At 40.7% G+C, this 18772-nt stretch overlaps 1 protein-coding gene across 7 annotated transcripts in view; it reads right to left on the reverse strand.

Annotated features, from left to right (window-relative positions):
- Nucleotides 1-18772, reverse strand: part of ptprdb (protein tyrosine phosphatase receptor type Db) — a 157595-nt gene that overhangs the window by 39914 nt on the left and 98909 nt on the right. For 4 of the 7 annotated variants that reach the window (XM_026170808.2, XM_080302896.1, XM_026170809.2 and 1 more), the window contains exons 7-11: nucleotides 16668-16813; nucleotides 13922-14063; nucleotides 7651-7839; nucleotides 1984-2094; nucleotides 260-529 (exon numbers count right to left, since the gene is read on the reverse strand). In XM_026170808.2, coding sequence (XP_026026593.1) covers nucleotides 260-529; nucleotides 1984-2094; nucleotides 7651-7839; nucleotides 13922-14063; nucleotides 16668-16813 — 858 coding nt within the window. Of the gene's footprint in view, nucleotides 1-259; nucleotides 530-983; nucleotides 996-1983; nucleotides 2095-3799; nucleotides 3927-7650; nucleotides 7840-13921; nucleotides 14064-16667; nucleotides 16814-18772 lie in introns of those variants that run through there. The other 3 variants (XM_080302891.1, XM_080302892.1, XM_080302895.1) reach the window with 2 other exon arrangements.

The following is an 18772-nucleotide window of genomic DNA, read 5'->3' on the forward strand; positions in this document are numbered from 1 at the left end:
CTGCATCTTTAGTGTGTTCATTAGATGCACTCATTACTTTCCTCTTCAATACATATTTTTAACATCTGTATATAAAGGAGCTCTCATACAAATAAGTTTCTTTACTGTCTTACTTTTTAATTCTTTTGTAATAAAAATACATGTTAAACAGAGAGAAAGAGAGTACTGCAGTTCTGCCTTATTACAAAGTCATAAGCAAAATCGCCCTCGATTAAGGTTGGTGTATAACTCTTTTGTTCCTATCCTTTCCACTACTCACCTTTAACTATAATCTGTGCCACTGCCTCAATCACACCTAGCGTTGACATGGCAACGCACGTGTAATTGTTGGACTGGCGTACGTCAGTCAGTTCTAGTACATTGCGGCCAATGGGCATGTCGTCCTCTGGCGTCAGGTCTTCTGCTCCCAGCATCCATTTCACATATGGCATGGGTGAGCCTACCGCCACGCAGGTGATGTTGACGTTCCCTCCTGGCATGATTTCGCTATCCGCCGGAGGAATGGAAAAGCGAGGGGGGACACGGCGCACTGGACCAAACGGCAAAGAAGGCAAGAGAAGACAAACAATTACGATTTAATGATTGTGCAGAGCGGCGGAGAACAATCAGGAGGTTTGAGCTCTGAGATAAAGTTTTATGACATTCAAGTTAGAGTACAAGCATTTGAACAGTCTGGTACACTACCATTAGGGTGCATGTGATATCAAGATGTTTTATTAATGTGAATTTTAAAATTTTATGAACATAAAAGACAGAAAAAAGGAGAACAAAAATCACAACACACACACACATGCATTCACATGGAAAAACAGCACATGGTATATTACTCTGGAGTAAAATGTACAGGCGGGTTTAGACTTTCAGTATTGCACACAGCCCACAGCTGAGCCACACAAACAGAAAGTGTCAGTTTAATGGAAGAAAAAAGGCAAAAAACAACAACTCAGGACTCGAGAGAACCACTCGGTCGTTACAGTACCAACCTTCTCGCAGCTCTGCAGTGGGAGATATGACATGGCGGGAGGAGGAAGAAAAGACAGGAAAATGCAAAATATCAGAAAGAGAATACAAGACAAAGAGAGATATGTTAGACAAAAAGAGCTTTGCAAGGTGGCAAAATACAGAAAGGACAAGAGAACGAGCAAGGAAGGGCAAGAACGTGTGAGGGGAGGACAGGAAAGAAAAGGAGGCCATACATGGCCAACGTTGGTGAAAGCGTTCCTGTTTAAGGCAGGCTCCTCTGCCAGCTGTCTCCATAGACTGCCTGTCAAACACTCACTGAGCAGCTCTGCAAGATTTCCCTGGCCCTGCAAGCACTGTTAGACACACATCACTGACTGTATGCTGTTTGTGTTTATGTGTACGTGCATGTGGATTTTATATATGACATAGGTGTGTATCCTAATGTGTGTGAATTCAGTGTTTGCTATGTATCCCCATGAGCCATGTTGGAGTCAGAAAAAAAGAAAAAAAAAGATGCTCCACTGTTTAAGACCTTTTTTAAGGGGTGGGTTGAAGGCAGACAACAGAGCAAAAGGCCCCAGGAATAAAAATGTCTCCGAGATTCAAACATTTCGTGGGTATGCGTGTGAACGTGCGTGTGCTGAAGGAGCAGAGGGGAAGACAGCGCCTGAGGAGGTGAGATGCCTGTCAGATTTGGAGAGAAATACAAGTTTTAACCAGACAATGATTTGGTTTTTCTCTGAGGTCTAAAGGCTAAGAAGGCAGGGCAAAGAGATAAGTGACTCGAGTGAAACATTTAGGCCAGCCTTAAGAGCGCTCATTCTTAAACCATCCAGTTTCATTGCTCGATAGCTAAAAACTATAAAATATAGTCTACTTAAAAGCATTGTATCATGTTAATAAATTAGATATATTCCTAATATAGGTCTATCTACTGATACGTGTGTGTAAATTTCATCTCATCCACACATAATCATTAGAATTGTTGCATCATCATAAAAAAAGTGTTCAAACTCTTACCTCTTACATAAAGGTTAGCTGGGGTGGAATAACGTGTCCCATCCCTGTTGGTAGCAACACACTCATACTTCCCCTGGTCTGACTCCTCACTCATCTCTATCTGGAGGGCACCTGGATGCATGGAGGGACGGAGAGGAAGAGCAAAAAGATAAAGAGAGGACAGAGAGTCACACAGACAGACAGACAGAAGAAAGAGCAATCACACAGAAGTGGAAGACATTAGGAATTTTGATATAGTAAGTATATACATTAACATATAAATGGTAAAAAAAAAAACTGCAGAAAGAATAAGAATAAATGAGTCTGTGGGCATTTTCAGAAAACAAACAGGCTGAACTCATTCTGAGGAAAGTAGGGGTACAAACAGAGCCAAATCTATAGAGCGACTTTAACAAGTTTCTACCACTTTCAGCAAGAATCTGCCCAAAACAAGGGTCAGCTTCCTGATTTCAAAATATGAAAAAAAGAAAAAAGAAAAAAAGAGAAAAACAACCCAAAAGACCAAAACAAAACCTACAAAAAAGGAGAATGCGGTCTTCATGCAAAGCAAATGAAACAAACAGCTAGAATGCGCAGAAATCCGTCACTGTATTTTGAGAAGAAAAAAAAATGCTGAAAATTGAGATGCAGTTAAGCAACAAATCATGTTTCATTTTCCAAGGATAACGTCTGACAAAAGATATTGCCATGGCAATAAGATTTCCCCAACCCTTTCGGATCCACCAATGGGATCAGGAGTGTGATGTCAATTTAAAACACACCCAATAAGGAGGTAAAGACATCAACCGACCTCCGTCAAGGCCAACAGATGGGAAAAAAAAAAAGAACGACATACGCAAAGCCTTGGGAAGGGACCGATGTTTTCTCGCTCCCTGAAAATAGAAAAACTGTCAAAAAAAGAGTCAACCAGAGGTTCTTTAAAGATGGTGTGGTAAGGCAAAAAAGCGCCCATAAAAACTTTATCAAAAAAGTGGTTGTTTGGGGCTTTTTATCGGTAATGAGAGAGGTAAAGAGAGAGGTAATGGTAAAAACCATGAAAGTATGTGTGTTTCTGTGTGTGCGCGTGTGGAGATTTGAGAATTTATGTGTGCGTGTGAGCGCACTCATGTTTGCAAGTGTGTGTCTGAGTCTTTGCCATCTGGACTTTTCAGCCTGAGCGAATAACAGCTGGGAGGAAAAACAAAACTGGGACGTTTGATTGGGCAAATAGAGACAAGGTAGAAGGAGAGGCCAGGCCAAGCTTAGGTCAAGACCTCTGAGAAAAAGAGAGAAAAAAAGAAAAAAGAAATTCAGGTCACAAAAATTTAAAAAGCAACAAACAAACAAACAGAGGTAGAAGTGAGTACGCTTTTTCACCTCAAACTAAGCAACAAAGAAAGAAAACCAAGTTGTAAACATATCATGCGTTTGATTGGAAACACGGTCGATGTGAACGGTGGTTAAACTGATGGGTACGAAAGAGAGATCACAACATGACGAGGAAGGAAGCAATGGACTTCTTTGTTACAGAGTGAACGCTGAGGCTGAGATGGAAAAATTAAAGTGTGAAGAGGGGATGAAGGATGAGAAGAGGGGAGGTGACAGTCATAGTATAATGAGTTGCTTGCTCAACTCCAATTCCTCCTCTTGCACCTACTGCAGATCTGAAGCAGTTGGATGAGTTTTACCAATGTCACAGAGTCTTGAGTCTTTTGGACTAAACCCCATATTGATTAACCCACCCGGGGCTGCTTTTCAGATCTGTGAGACAAGTAGGAACCAGGGGTTGAAAAGGAATCAGGCCACTGTGTCATGTTGGTCCTCCCAGCAGTCTTACCTCGTATGGGCGTGCCACCTGAGTGGGCAATGAATGCACGAGATTAGAGAAGGAGAAGAAGAAGAAAATGTTAGTACCACAGAAGGAGAAGGGGATAAGGGAGGGAGGGACTGGGGGAAGGGGGTGGGGGTGGGGAGTAACTTGGCAAGGAGAAGAATCAAATTAGAGAGAAAGACTCAAAATATAGATCCTTACAGAGCGAGAGGAAGAAGAGGCATAAAGGAAATAGAATAAACTAAGACAGAATAAGCCTGAGAAGAGGAAAAACTGACCTGAGATAGAGCGATAGACAGTGACAGAGCTATAAGGAGATGGGTTATTGATTGGACTTTATTGACTTGTAGCAGGGGTGGATGTGGCTATAGGAGAAGGGTGTCTGCACTACACTCATCTGGGTGTCTAAAAAGTGTACTGGCGAACTCTAAGTCCATTAACTACTATGAGCTTTTAACTGCTCTTGTCCTCTAAATGGCTCGAAACCAGGTTTAATCCTGCTAGTTGCAAAGTGTGTTAAAACCTCTATTAGATAATGCGATATTTGCCCCATGCAAGGCAAGCACCCGCTATTTTAGTTCGTGGCTTCTGAGTTCATCTGAGCAGTGACTTCCTAGTAAATTCACTCTTAGCCAGTCACATCACAGGTCTCTATTCTCTGAAACAGCTGTGCCAATTACAGTGATGCATGATGACAACAGCTCCAAAAACAGCAAGAGGCTGATTAAAAAATGTTATTATTGTCTGGGTGGTGCCGAAAGGCACATCCTAAACACACAACACATCAAATTTTCAGCCAAAGGCAGATGGTGTGGGTTTTTATTCAAGTTGTGGAATAATACCAGAAACAAACAATAAAAACGTGGCAGAAGCCTTTGATGTGCCCTAATCTCTCAGAACTACCTTAAATGATAAATGCTGACATGCAGCTTTGCACAAAATAAACATTTTTTATGGTGATTTAAAAGACTCAACTGTCTGGAGAGCGATTAATTAAGGTGATGTATTTGCATAAATCATAAATACATATTTTCATACTCTGTCATACTTCATTTGCTCTCGCTGATGAAATCACAACAGCGTGGTTCCCAGATAACTTTTCCCAGCACGTCTATACATATTTTCCACCAAAAATGCAGACACCCCACGCGGCGCTGACTTATTGGAATGAACTCACACCTGTTTGTGTGACGTGCGCACAGTGTGGTCGCAAAGTAAAGTCATTTAAAGGTCAGGAAATTACCAAACCGATAAAGCGCAAGCTTTTGTGCCACCACTAAAATAGGGCTTAACACATCAGAGCGCTTTCAGCAGGGCATCAACTGTCAGCCAAGAAATGCTCAACTGAAATCAGACGCATGTGTCGAGCTGATGTCTCTTAGGCTCATCTTAAGGTATCTAAACTGAAAATGTATTTTAAAAAAAGTATAGCAAAGTTTTTTAAGGTAATACTACCTATGAGAAATGAAAGCTAAAGCCAGCCTCTACTTCCCCCCCCTCAGTCTTATAATGAAATTTTAAAATTTATAAACTAACATGACAAAAAACATCAGTTTTAATCAGATTAAACTATATATCAGAAAGTAGATTTGCAATTTAACAGATACAACTCTGCCTTTAAAGGTGTAACATGAGGAAAAGCTAAGGTCTGAGTCCTCACATTACAGGAAAATTTAAGCTGTAGTAATCGCATATTTGGCCCACTGTGCATTTATATGCCAAAGAAGTTTTTCTAAATCAAGTAAATGATTCAAATGTCTAAAACATTTCACGTGATTGTTGGAAAATTAGTGGAAATTACAGCATCACTAAATTTTCAACTATCCATAAACTGAGCAGACGAGATTGTTTCTTCTTCTTTCTAAAACAGTTAATCCTTACTAAGCTCTTTTTTACACTAATGCAGTGTAACGTCTGACCACTACTTTTACACCACAGCAGCTAGACTTATATGTTTTCATATATGCCTATCACAATGCACAGCTAATGTCTAGAAGGCTGAAACGTGGTCTCGATTGATTTCTTTATCCTGGCTCCACCAGTGGCCATCTAGAGCTCATAGCTATTGACTGGTAACTTTATACAGCAGACTGGAGATAGTAAGTGGATGAGTGAAAGGCAGGGTGAGTGAGTGAGTGAGGGAAAGAATATTTGAATTAGCAAAGGAGTGGAAAAGTAAATAGGTGAGTGTGAGGAGAAAAAATATTATTCTCTGGGCGTGGAAGGGCTGCAGGTGCACAGATGAGGGTGAGGTCAGCTACATCTAGGTTGACAGAGTGTGTGTGTGTCTTTCTATGTGCATGTCTGTGTGTGTGTGTGTTTGTACGTCCTCTTTGTGGCATCTACCTTTAGCCAGTACAATGTACAGGTGCTTTGAGAGACAAGTGCGTGTATTACAGTGGGTGTGTTCACATCTATGCTTTGTGCTGTGTAAAAACTGTTAGTATGCCATGCATTTTAATAACACTGCAATAGTTGTAAAAGTGAGCAGCAGCAAAATCAGTAGCAACATTAGTGAACAGTATATAGAAAAGTGGACAGTGAGGGTGTGGGCCTTGGAACAGAAGCACTTACCAAAGGACTCTGTGGTTAAAAAGATACAAAGAGAAAAGAAACAGCATAGACATTGCATTACAATCGGACCATTAGTTACACAGAGGAGTTGACTTAGTAGAAACACCTTGAAAACTCCACAAAAAAAAGTAATGACATGGAAATTTATACTTTAAAGAATCATACAAGTCACGCTATTTTTCATCATAATAATAACCACTTAAAAAAGCTAACATGGCTAACTACCAAGTATTTTACATTTAAGTTGTAACAATTTTTCTACATCCTTTAAATGTTTTTTTTTTTATTTCTTTATAAATTAAGATAATAAAGAATCCAGTGCAGGGTCTTGGGGGTTGAGCCAGATAATAATAATAATAATAAAAAAAAGCAGGGACACAAACAAATAGGTTGGTATATCCACACAGAAGCCAGAGACTTGGGTGTCCAATCACAAGAAAGGGGGTTTTAGGTCCAGAGTCGGTCCCTGAAAGCAGAAGGAGGACTGAGGAGGGAGCGGACTTACACACTACTGTGGCTCAAGAAAAAAACAAAAATATAAAAAAAAATCTCGATTGAAATGGATTAATGATTTGACTGGAACAGAATAAACTGTCCTCGTATTATTCAATTTTGGTTTTTGAAATTCTGTTATCAGATTTTCTCAGATAACACGAATACATGTTCTTGGGCTCAGTGTCACATCCACCCAGGACGCTCAAATCAGGAAAAACAAAATGTTATTCAAGTAAGTCACAGCAGTGAGCTCTATGTTAGAGAGGCCATTCAGTCAGTACATGCCACCACCACTTGGTTTTGCTAAATCTTGTCTGTAGATACAGTTTTTACTAGAGATGTAGCCCACTGATGTCTCTTAGGGACATTTTTAGTATTCTTTTACAGAAACTTTAACTGTCTGTGATGGTGACTTGCACAGGAAGACCTCAGAATTAGGAGAAAAGTCGGGAGTCCACTTTTAAAAAGGCTTAGAAGAGTTTAGAAGGGTTGGCAACCGTATACAGTCAACTCATAACAACAGCAGCAACAGCAGCAGCAGCAGAAAGAGAGGCAGCTGAGAAATACAGCCAGTATCCATAGCAGGAGGAGAGTGGAGTAAGAAAAAGGGTTAACAAGGGCAAGAAAAACAGAAACTTTGTAGGAATGGGAAATAAATAATGGGTTTAAGGGGCAGATATTAAGAAGGGGACATAAAACAAAATGGTGGAGGAAAAACCCTTAAGGTGGAAATAAAATCTGGGATTGAAGAGAAGGCAAAAGAATGGAGGGATAAAAGCACTGGTTACCTGAGCGGAGCTGCTTGATTCTTCCATTGTTATTGGACGTGTTGACCGGGAGGAAATCCTTGAACCAGGTAATTTCTGGGTCAGGGTTGCCACTAGCGGCGCATAACATAGTGGCAGTCCGAGAACGCTCCACCACTTTCAGCTGGGGGCCCATGTCAATGGTGGGAAACCCTGAGGGCAGCTGATCCTCTGGAAGGATTAGGTACACAAGTAAAATATTTAACCTAGTAAGACAGAGAAGCAGTTTTCTTCTAACATCTTCCTGCAGTCTTTTCACCCTCACTTACACGTTTGTCATGTTTTGATTGTACTGAATAGATTTGAGTCCATCGTTCCATGAGACAGGTTGTCTCTGATTTTTGTCCAGTTCTTCTGTAATTTGGAATACCTTGACTATTTCTCCCAGTTTCCTCAACTCCTTAAAAAACACCCTCCCACTGAGAGCCACTTTGTTTGTCCTCAGCTGTCCAGTTTGCTCAATTCTTCCAGCCCACACTGCAGACCACACAGAGATATGCCTAGTTTGTACTAATAACTCTTTGGGAATGACCTTGTTGGCGCAAAAATAAAAGTTTATGCCTGTAAAATTGTGTTATCTTTGGCATTTTTTGTGGATTCAGCTAAAGAAATTGGAACAAATTATGTGTTTTTGTTACAGGCTGTTAGGCAAAAAGCCTAAAGATTCAATTTAAAACAGTTTCTTTCCTAAGTTGTCTGTTATGTGTAGACACAACACTACTTCATCCCTTGAGTTAGGCATCGTTTTATGCTTAAATGAGATCAGTGTTAAGTGGCTCAAGAAACAGACAAACAAACAAACAATCCTCTTAAAATTGTCAGGTACAAGGATGTGAAGTGAAAAGCAGCCAATCACCCCCCTTACTTAAATCTTTGGGAGTAGATCTCACCAAGAATTCAGCATGAAAACAAATAACCGTGTTTCCCCAAATGTCAAACTAATACTTGAGATTGTCCCGCCTGTCTGCGAGCAGTGCAATTTAGGCTATTAAGAAAGCTCTCACGCAGTGATCAGTCTGTGCTCAATGTAAGAAATTCCTGAGGCCTGAAGACACACAGCTTAAGCACCGAAATGACATCAGGGAGGTTCAAATGCTAGTCCAGTCTCAGAGGAACTTTCAGGGGAAAACTTGCGAGCTAAATGGTAAAAGACTAATTTGGATTCAGTTTAAGTCAAAATATGTTTCATCAGCCTTGAGTCCAGAGGCAAGACTTTTGAAGAATCCAATAGTGAGGTCAAATAGCATAAGTAACATTTCATCCTACCTGACAAATTCACTAATGCTTTAGGCAACAGCTTTTTGAACAGGAATCAGGTGAGCTACAGTTTCTGTAGCGCCGCGTTTTCTACAGCATGAGCAGGTTGCATAAAGTCAAATGTGTGAGCCCTATAAAGACTTATCTACTGGGACTTGCACTCTTTTGGGATGGAAAATCAAATGTAATTTCATTAAATCAATTAAATCAAAAATAGAGAGTCATTTCACTGTGAGAGAGGAAATCAAAGGCAGCGAACCAACTTCATTCAACTGAAGTAGGAGATTTAACAGAAGGGGGGGACAATGGCTTCGAGGAAGTAGGGGATCAAAGACGAGTGAACCCAGCTCACTAAAAACTGAAATGATACGGTATCCCCCCTTTGAATCAAAAAGCTACAGAGCAAACCAGGTTTTTAAAACTTTGTTCAAGGCTACACAATGAATGCCACATTTGTGAGTCATCTATAATACAGGGAATAAAATCGTTAAATAAAGTCAGACGAACAAGGAATATTTATATAGAAGACAAGTTTATTTTAAGCCCTCAACCCTCCACAATCCCACACACACAAACACTCGCATACATATATTTTTTGTTTTACCCAGAATCCCTTATGACTTTATCCCTCTACGCCAAACAGAACCTCATTAACGGGAAATCCTAGCGCTGAACCTCGCCAAGGAGATGCTAATTCTGGTACCAGCCCATCGAACCATGGCTGATAGGTCGTGAGACGCCGGTTTCATGAGTGCGTGTGTGGCCTTTTAACAGCTCCGGTTTCAATCAATCACCACGCCCGACAAATGGAAACACGGACATAATAAACCAAGAGAACAAGATGAGAAGGTGTTTGTGTGTACGAGCGTGCCAGCGAGCACGGGTGGCGAAGAGGGCGAAAGTGTGAAGAAGAAAAAAGAGAGAAGGAGAATAGACCAGAATAGATTCAAACAGACTGGGAAAAAGAAAGAGTGACAGAAAGGAAAACACAGCGAGAGAGAACAAGAGAGAGAAATAGAGAAATAGAGAGGGAGAGAGAGCACAAGGGACCTATACAGCATAACAATCATGATTCTCTCTGCTTTCATTATGCAAACGCTTACTTCAAAGCCAGCCCCTTGTAGGCAGGAATAATGCATTCTATTTCATCTACCTGGGGTGGGACACTGCACTGAACATTGAGGATGCACAGTCAGAATGCTACTCCCTGAGAACGTGCATCTTTCTCTGCCCCTTTCCTACAACCACTTAGCATGTGCGCAAAGAAAACAAAGTTGGAAATGTACCACTGCTGGTTGAAGCGTTTAAAGCCTTGCAAAACACACAAGTATGCTCATGTAATAGCTGAAAATATTTGCACACACATAGAAGTATATGTACAAAGAAACACCACAAAGACAAACACATACACACAAATTTAAAGTTGACAAGGTGGAAAGTGATGTAAATGAAAGGTTGAGGGAGGTTTCAATTGGCTAAAGCACACACACAAGTTAACGTGCGCACACAATCAGCATTCCGCCATCCATGATGGCGACAGGTGTAAGCAACACCGCAGTGTGTTTGGGTCAAAGCCGCTGCAGCATGTGTATTTGAGACTGGGCTGCTGAATGGTAACAGCTAAGAACCCCCTGAGGTCAGGGTAGATTAGTAACCCTACACTCCCTTGTTGGCGTGGCCTTGCACACATCACATTGTTTCATTTGGATGTGCTCCCTACTTCACCATTTCCACTGAGAGCCACCCAGATAATTTCACAGCTCATAGAAAAAGCCCCGCTCTCGCAATCATGGGAACCACTGCGCGAACACTGTCCCCTTTATATAAGACCTCCAAAATGAATTCTGCACGCATTGCTTTCTGGGTTTGTCATCTGTAAATTTGGAAGTCAAGCCTGGTTTTATAATCATGGGAAGAATGAGCTGGCTGCTGTATCAGAACCCAGAGTGCACCTGCAAACAAACCTGTTTCTGCCATTCACAACTGCTGCACAGTATAAACAGTGAATGCTTATAAAACAGATGACTTTAGATTTCCTAATAAAATGTTGTGTTTCTGACGTGTTAACCTCTTCCTTCTGTCTGTGATGGGTTTGTCAGGTGTGCCTGCAACACTCTAGCACTGTTACAAGTCATTTATTGTTGCAAAAAGCACCACATGACAACAAGAAGTTGTCACTGAACACAAACAGAAGAAAGTAAATAAGTTGGAACTACAAAACTCCATCATTAACTTTATTTTTTTGGGCTCAAGTACCTAAAATAACGCACAAGCTTTGTCTTCAACCACTAGTTATACAATACCTGATTGTGCCACGGATACTAAAGCACATAATTGCTCTCAGCTTCATTATTATTTCAACCACTGCCAATCACAGCCATTTACTGGAAGCCCAGATTTCAATTAGCCTGGTTCTAATCCTCAGTAATTAAGCCAGCTGACCTTAACACCGGATCCCTCCTGTCAGAGAGTGAGTCAGTCAGTCAGTCACCGGAGCTGTGTCTTTAGAGAGCCAGAGGGGAGGCATGGAGACATGACTGACAAGACTGCATGTGTGTTTGAGTGCTTTTGTTTAAGTGTGTATGTGTGTGTGTGTTCGTGTGTGTGTATTTGTGTGGGTACATTTGGACTGACAGTCTATCGGGGACTATTAGCTGCTCCCAGGTGGCCTTTTATTCATCCACAACACAATGAGTCCTCAGAGGAACAGAAAGAGGCTAATCACTACATAAAGGCGGACTGTTTTAGATTGAGGATACGTTTGTATGTCTCTATGTGAGTGTGTGTGTGCTTGAGTGGTTATGGTCTTGATAAGGAAAAAAAACCTGGAAATGAGTGTATTCATCCATCAAGAGTAAAACAAAAATCAAAAATAGACGCAGACACACACAAAAGTAAGCATGCCTGCTTGCACTCAGATGGACAAGTGCACAAACACGCACAAAGACGACCATGTGAGACAGGAAAAATTCTGGATGGATGGAGCGGAACAGCACAGAAGATGCAAAGAGTGGTCTGATGTGAATAATTTAGAGGCTGCTGTGTAGTAGACCTAAGAGCATGAGGAGAGACAGAATGAGCGAGAGTTTGGGAAAAGGAGGAATGTTTGAAAAGATAAAGAGAGGAAAGGGAAAGAGTAAAAGTAGGAGGGATGGACTTGGAAACAAACAAAAACAAGTATAAGAGAAACAGGAAGAACTGAAAACTATGCTATCACCCATCAGACAGACAAGAGGGACACAGAGAGAAAGAGAAAGACAGAAGGGGAGAGAAAGCATGAGAAGACAGAACAATAGGCTGCATGTCCGTTCCCCATGAGCATGTACTGTAAAGGCAGGCAATGTGATTATCCACACTTGAGCAACTTCACTCACTAAGACACTCTTGAGCTTCAAACAACTGGTACATAATGTTCTCCTAATGGACTCCACTAACACTAACATCACTATCTGCATTAATGGACTCTTGCGAACACTAAACCGTCTACTGCAGCGGATCCAGGCTCACACTTGAATATATAGCCGCTTGCGAAGAATCCCCCAAGCCTCCAATTTCCATCCATTCACTCAGCCATCCATTAGTTACACCCACTTTATCCTGTTATTCTGGGTTACAAACAGGAATAGTCATTTGCAAATCATTGTCACTAAATTATCAGAGGAGCAGTTAACCATTGCAACTATTTCTTTTTAAATATTGCTTCAGTTAGTTAGTTAAGAAAACCTGCAAAAACAATGATTGTTTAATGTGCATATGCATATATATATACTTATATATATACTTATATATATATATATATATATATATATATATATATATATATATATATATATATATATATATATATATATATATATATACCGGTATATATTTCTGTACTATTGGAGGGTCTTGGAGGGTCTTTACCTTACAATATAAAGTGCATTGAGGCAACTCACCTTTAAGGTCTAAAGGTGAGGTGATGTATATACTGTATACGTATATACAAATATACTACATGGACAAAACAGGCGCACTACTTAATCTTTGCATGTACATATTGTCAGCCTTATTGCCACAGTTGTACAAAATCAAGCACATGGGCATGGAACCTGCCTTTATAAAGAGATTGCAACAGACTGGTGACCTGTCCAGTGTGTACCCCGCCTCTCGCTCTCTGGCAGCTGGGGGGACTGGAGCCTCTCCCAGCTACCAGGTTGGATGAATGGATGGAGAATTTTTTGGCATAGAAGTATTACTAGGAACAAAAGGATGGGGTTTTAAACAGGGCCAATCCATCCAGTAAAAAGCCACTGAAAAGCTGTTGAAAAGATGACTTTTGCAGAAGTCTAAATGACACTGACATTTAGTTAAAAAATGAAACCCTTGTTTCTTTGGGTTATTGAAGAATTTTGGTTGAAAAGTGAAAAGAGCATTTCCTTTCATCTTTTGAAAGATGAGGAGCAGGAGATTCAGACCCACACGCCTCTCACTGTGAGGCAAACTTCTTAACCACTGAAGTCTCTCTCTCTCTTTCTCTCTCTCTCTCTCTCTCTCTCTCTCTCTCTCACACACACACACACACACACACACACACACACACACACACACACACACACACACGTATGTAAATTGCATAATATACTTCAGCATGGATGGATGAACTACTAGTCTGCATACCTAGAGTGGATGGCGTGTTGCTGCCTGATCAATTCACAATCAAATGAAATGGCACAGCTAGGTGTGATGCAGACGCTTACTAGACTACTTTACTTCGTTTTTAGAGGTCTTTCTAAACTCCTGAAAAGACAAATGCTTTTGTTTTTCGTCAATAAAAATTCTCATGTTACCCTCAGAGTGAACCCTCAAAGGTTCACTCTGAGCCAGGAAAACCCCATTTGTTATAAAATGAAGTGTGTCATAAACAATTTATTAGCTGTTTATGTACAGATTATAAACGCCACCTAAGATGTGAGACAGCTGGATGGAAAAACTGTGTGGGGGAGTTCACACTGACCTCGTAACACAGTGAGTCTGGCAGTGGCAGTAATCTCTCCTGCAGAGCTGGAGGCGTGACATTCATAAACTGCCTCGTCTCTGGGGGTCCTCAGCGGCTGGATCCTCAGGACTGAGCCGGATCCATCATCAAACTCTATAACCTGTTAGTGGGGGAATATGTTAAAGCAGCTAAAATTTCTATTTCTATTATAGATTGGAGAATGCGCAAGGTCAAAGATTTCCTTGATGAAGGAGTGCATAACGTGCAGTTCCCAAAATTCAGTGGCAGCATATTTGTTTGGATCATTTGTATTTGCAAAGGAAAAAGGTTTTTAAGGCTTTCCCCCCATTTTTTTTTTTTACTATGGAAAGCTGAATCCAAAGTATGACATCGTTGAAAACACAGCTTAAAACAGATCTCAGGTTTGGAGAAAAGCAAAGCCCTTACACTTGAATATCTCTCATGTTCTTTTTCACATGTAATGACCAGATTTTTCAGATCTGCTGGACTGCACATTATAACTGCTGTTGCACAAGTCTAATACATGCATGTAATTTATCTGGATTCTGAATTCTGGGAATGTTTCCACTGACTGAAATCCAATAAAAATAAATCCCACAACAAGTCCTAACCTACAGGACGTCAATGGGAAATATACAGCAGGTAGCCCAAATGTTATATAGTCTGGATTAAAAATAAAATATCTCCTCGAGTGATTTAATCATGAACAGGAAGATACTGAGGTGAACTTGAACCTGGAAGGAAACTCCACTTATTAAAGTGGAAAAGCACCCTGAGCTGAGGGTGACACTGGCTGAGCAGGACCAAGGCTGATTCAACATCTCCATCTAAGAGTGACTTGTGGGGTGGGGAAATAAAGCAAAGGTTAGAGCCTACGGGAAACCAATAAGGCTGATCACATAAGAATCTCATATAGTGTAGCCCCAGGCATCAACTGACATATGAAAAAGTTGAAGCATTCCAGACATCTGTATGGCAGTATAAAAAACTGTTCAAATTGACAGTTTTTGTTGTTGTATGCAAACAGATGCATTGGATTATATATATATATATATATGTATATATATATATATATATATATATATATATATATATATATATATATATATATATATATATATATATATATATATATATATATATACACACATATATACCTACATATGTATGTATACATATATACACACAATTCCAATTTATTTATTCTTAATAGGGACAGACGACAGCAACAGTTGCCTCAGGGTACTTTATGCTGCAAGACCCTACATTATTAGAGAGAAAACCCCACCAATCAGATGATCCCATAATAATAGTGATGGGCACTCATTATACAGCTACATGTCAATTTTTGTACAAACAGCACACCTTTCTCCCAGTGGGGAATCTAATGTGTCAAGAACTAGTCCTGTTATATTTAGACAATGATTGAGTCAGTAGCTTTTACAATAGCTCTGACGCTCTGGAATAATCCTTGTTCATGAATACGTTTCATGAATACGTTTCTTAAATAATTGATCGTTTGCTCTGTTAAAATGTCAGGAAATTTAAAGAATGTTTAGACAGTTTTCAGGAGGCCGGTTTGACTTCATCAGCTATTATTTTTTGTTCTCAACGTCAAAGGGTTTTGTTTCATAAGACAAAAAAAGAACATCCTCGCTGTCAGCCGGCTGGGACTATAATGTTCGGCATCTGTTCTTAAAAAGTTTTTTTTAGACGAATAGTTTTGGGAATATCCTTTTTCACTTTCATGCTATGTTGTATGACAGCATAAACAGTTAACCTGGCATTATCCAAAGATTATAAACTGAACCTATTAATATTTGACATCTCAGTATGAACAATAAACTATAAAAATTACACATTATCTTCGGCTTCCTCTTTTGTTTTCCACAATTCTCATTAGTACTTTGAACAATTAAGTGATTACAATAACAGCTGAAAATGATTTCAGCTGATTGCCAATTATATCGGTGCTTTTAACAGCTATATTTAAGGAGCAGAAGTAGCGAGGGTAGATCAGTTGAAATACCTGGCGTCAGAGAGGTGAAGGGGTGAGTGCAGGAAGAGTGGGTGGAGACGAGTTTTGGGGATGATTTGTGACAGAGGGATAACAGCATGAGTGAATCGGAAGGATTACAAGATGGTGGTGAGACCTGCTGTGATGTATGTTTGACAAAAAGACAGGAGGTCGAGCCAGAGGTGGCAGAGTTGAAGATGCAAAGATTTTCGATGGGAGTGACTAGAATGGACAAAGTTAGAAATGATGAATATATCAGAGGGACAGTTATGTAGAGGAAGGATTTTGGTGAATATTAGACACACGGTGTTGAAGATGGAGCTCTCAGGCAGGAGGAAAAGAGGTAAACCACAGAGAAGCTTCATGGATGTAGTGAAGGAGGATGCTAGAGATGGGGTGAGATGGAGGCAGATGGTCTGCCATGGTGAACATCCCAAAGCAGTCTTTTTACTAAAAAAAAAATAAATAAATCGTGGGCTGTGGGAAAAATTATAAAGAAAACAAGACAGGAAAATACTAACAAGAACTGACAGTAGCAGCAGTCATCTTGCCTCAGTGCTCTGTGTGGCCACTCACTGCAAACACAGCTGCTTCCAAGTAGCCAATAAATCTCTGTTGTTGGACACTAATCTATTTTCTTTCACAGCACTTCACCACGGGAAAAAGTTAGTTAATGTTACAGGAGACACAACGTTTCAAATCCCATTAGTATCTCAGCTTCTTTACCTCAAATCGCTGATTGCTGACTTTTTTGCCTTTCTTATTCCAGACAATCTTGGGCTGTGGATCTCCTGCGGCCTGGCACACAAAGGACGCGACTCCCCCCTGGACGCCTGTCTGGTCCTCTGGGGTTCGTGTGAATCTAGGGGGTGCTGCATGAAAAAAAACATAAATCAAACATCAGGTTCACACTGAGCGTGTTACTCTGTGTGGATGCACATCCACATGCCGCAAAGCAAAACGATAAGTTGTGACATACAGTTACAATCTTGATAGAATTTCCACCACTACTATTTACAGGCACTCCTACAAATATTCTCTAATAGATTATTATGTTTTTCCGTTCTCTGCTTTGTTGTTTCGCACCCAAATATCACTTCATATAAAACCACAAACTTCTGCTTACACATCAGTAACAGTTAAAGTGTGATTGTGATCTGTGCTGCACTTACACAGAGTGGGAAAGAGGGACGCCAGCTGTGTATGTGTTATGCAGTTTAAGTAGGAAAAATTAAGGACAATGATGCAGCCTGGAAATGATTTCAACAATCCAAATGTGTGTAAGTGTGTGTGTGTGTGAGTGTGTGTGGTATAATGTCAGCTACTTCTTGAAGTAGCTCTACACCTTCAGCACATCTTTCTGTTGGATGTTCACGAGGTTGGCTTTGTCTGTGTGTCTGTGTGTGTCCTTTTTTCTCTGTACATGTGTCTGTGTATGTTCCGCCATGTTTTTCCCTCTGTCCCTGTACCACCAAAGAAGCTTAATATTTATATGCCATAAAGGATTTATGAAGACTTACTCCTGACATGACCACTAAAGCCCCTCGTTCCAGGGACGCCAACAATATCATAACCGCAGCCTCCGCTGGATTGTGACATCATGACATCAAATAGATTCGGCACGTCAGTCACGGCACGTCACCACCAGCTTGCCTAATGGCATTCCAGCCAAACCAGAAAATCCCTACTTAAGGGCTTACCGCCAACCGCCCTGACAAAGGGAGAGAAATTGCTTTTTGCTGTTTAAAAGGAGGGAGGGAGTAAGGGAGAAAAGCTAAGCTCTTCAGAAAAGGGAAGGAAACAGAGAGCGAGAGAGAGTGAGTGTGTGTGTGAAAGAGTGGGAAGAAATGAACAGAGGAGTGAATGAGATAAAAGGAACGAGTGAGAGAGACAGATGGAGAGCAGTAGAGGGAGCGAGCAAGACACCGAGGGGTGAGATGAAGCGCGAGCGAGCCAGATGTACTGGCAAACATAGCCGGAGAGCCCCAAGCTGCCCAATCACCTCTACACCTCACTGGCTCGCAGCCAAATCTACCTCAATGACTGACTAAAACAATGTGTGTGTGTGCGCGTCTGTGTCAGAGAGCCAGAAAAAGGTAACGTGTGCATGTTTCCGGGTTCTTCTTCATCCTCCGTGCCACATTACATGCAAACCGCATGTTTCGGGTTACGACTAGGCTACTAAATGCTTATCGACAGGCTCGCGGTGACTGCCAAAAAAAAATTGACAACTTATTAGTCGTGTATTTATTTCAGTCAGCTGCGAGGCAAGAAATACCTTCATCAGGCCAAGCTTTTAAAATAAGAAAACTCGCAGATCCTCCTGGTAAACATGTATACAAAACAAAAATATAAGCAAAAAAAGTATCTTAGTATCTTAGTTAACAAATCAGTCAAGCAGAAAAGCAGTCTGCAGATTAACAGAGAACAGAAATAATGACCTGCCTGCAGCTATAACATGTAAAGTATGTGCAACATTTTTTGCGTGTGTCATTACAATGCATGTGTGTGTGTGTGATGCATGAGCGAGTAGATGGGTGTGTCCCTCTGAGAGAGAGAGAGAGAGAGAGAGAGAGAGGGAGAGAGAGCATGAGAGAAAGAGAAAGAATGAAGAGCAGGAGAATCTCTCTCTTAATCCTCTTGCTAATCTCTCCCCCACAAAACAAATGAAAAGTGTAAAGGCAGCAGGGCCATACTAACGGTAGATCTTTCCAATTGCTTTTTTTTTTTATCTATCCCCCTCTTCTTTTTTACCCACCCTAACCCTGATCATTCTCTTCATACATCTCGTGTTTAATTGTCTTACGTTAAGCTTTGCCTCTCTATCTCTC

Source organism: Astatotilapia calliptera, chromosome 6, assembly GCF_964374335.1.
Source record: "Astatotilapia calliptera chromosome 6, fAstCal68.1, whole genome shotgun sequence".
Classification (NCBI taxonomy): Eukaryota; Metazoa; Chordata; class Actinopteri; order Cichliformes; family Cichlidae; genus Astatotilapia; species Astatotilapia calliptera.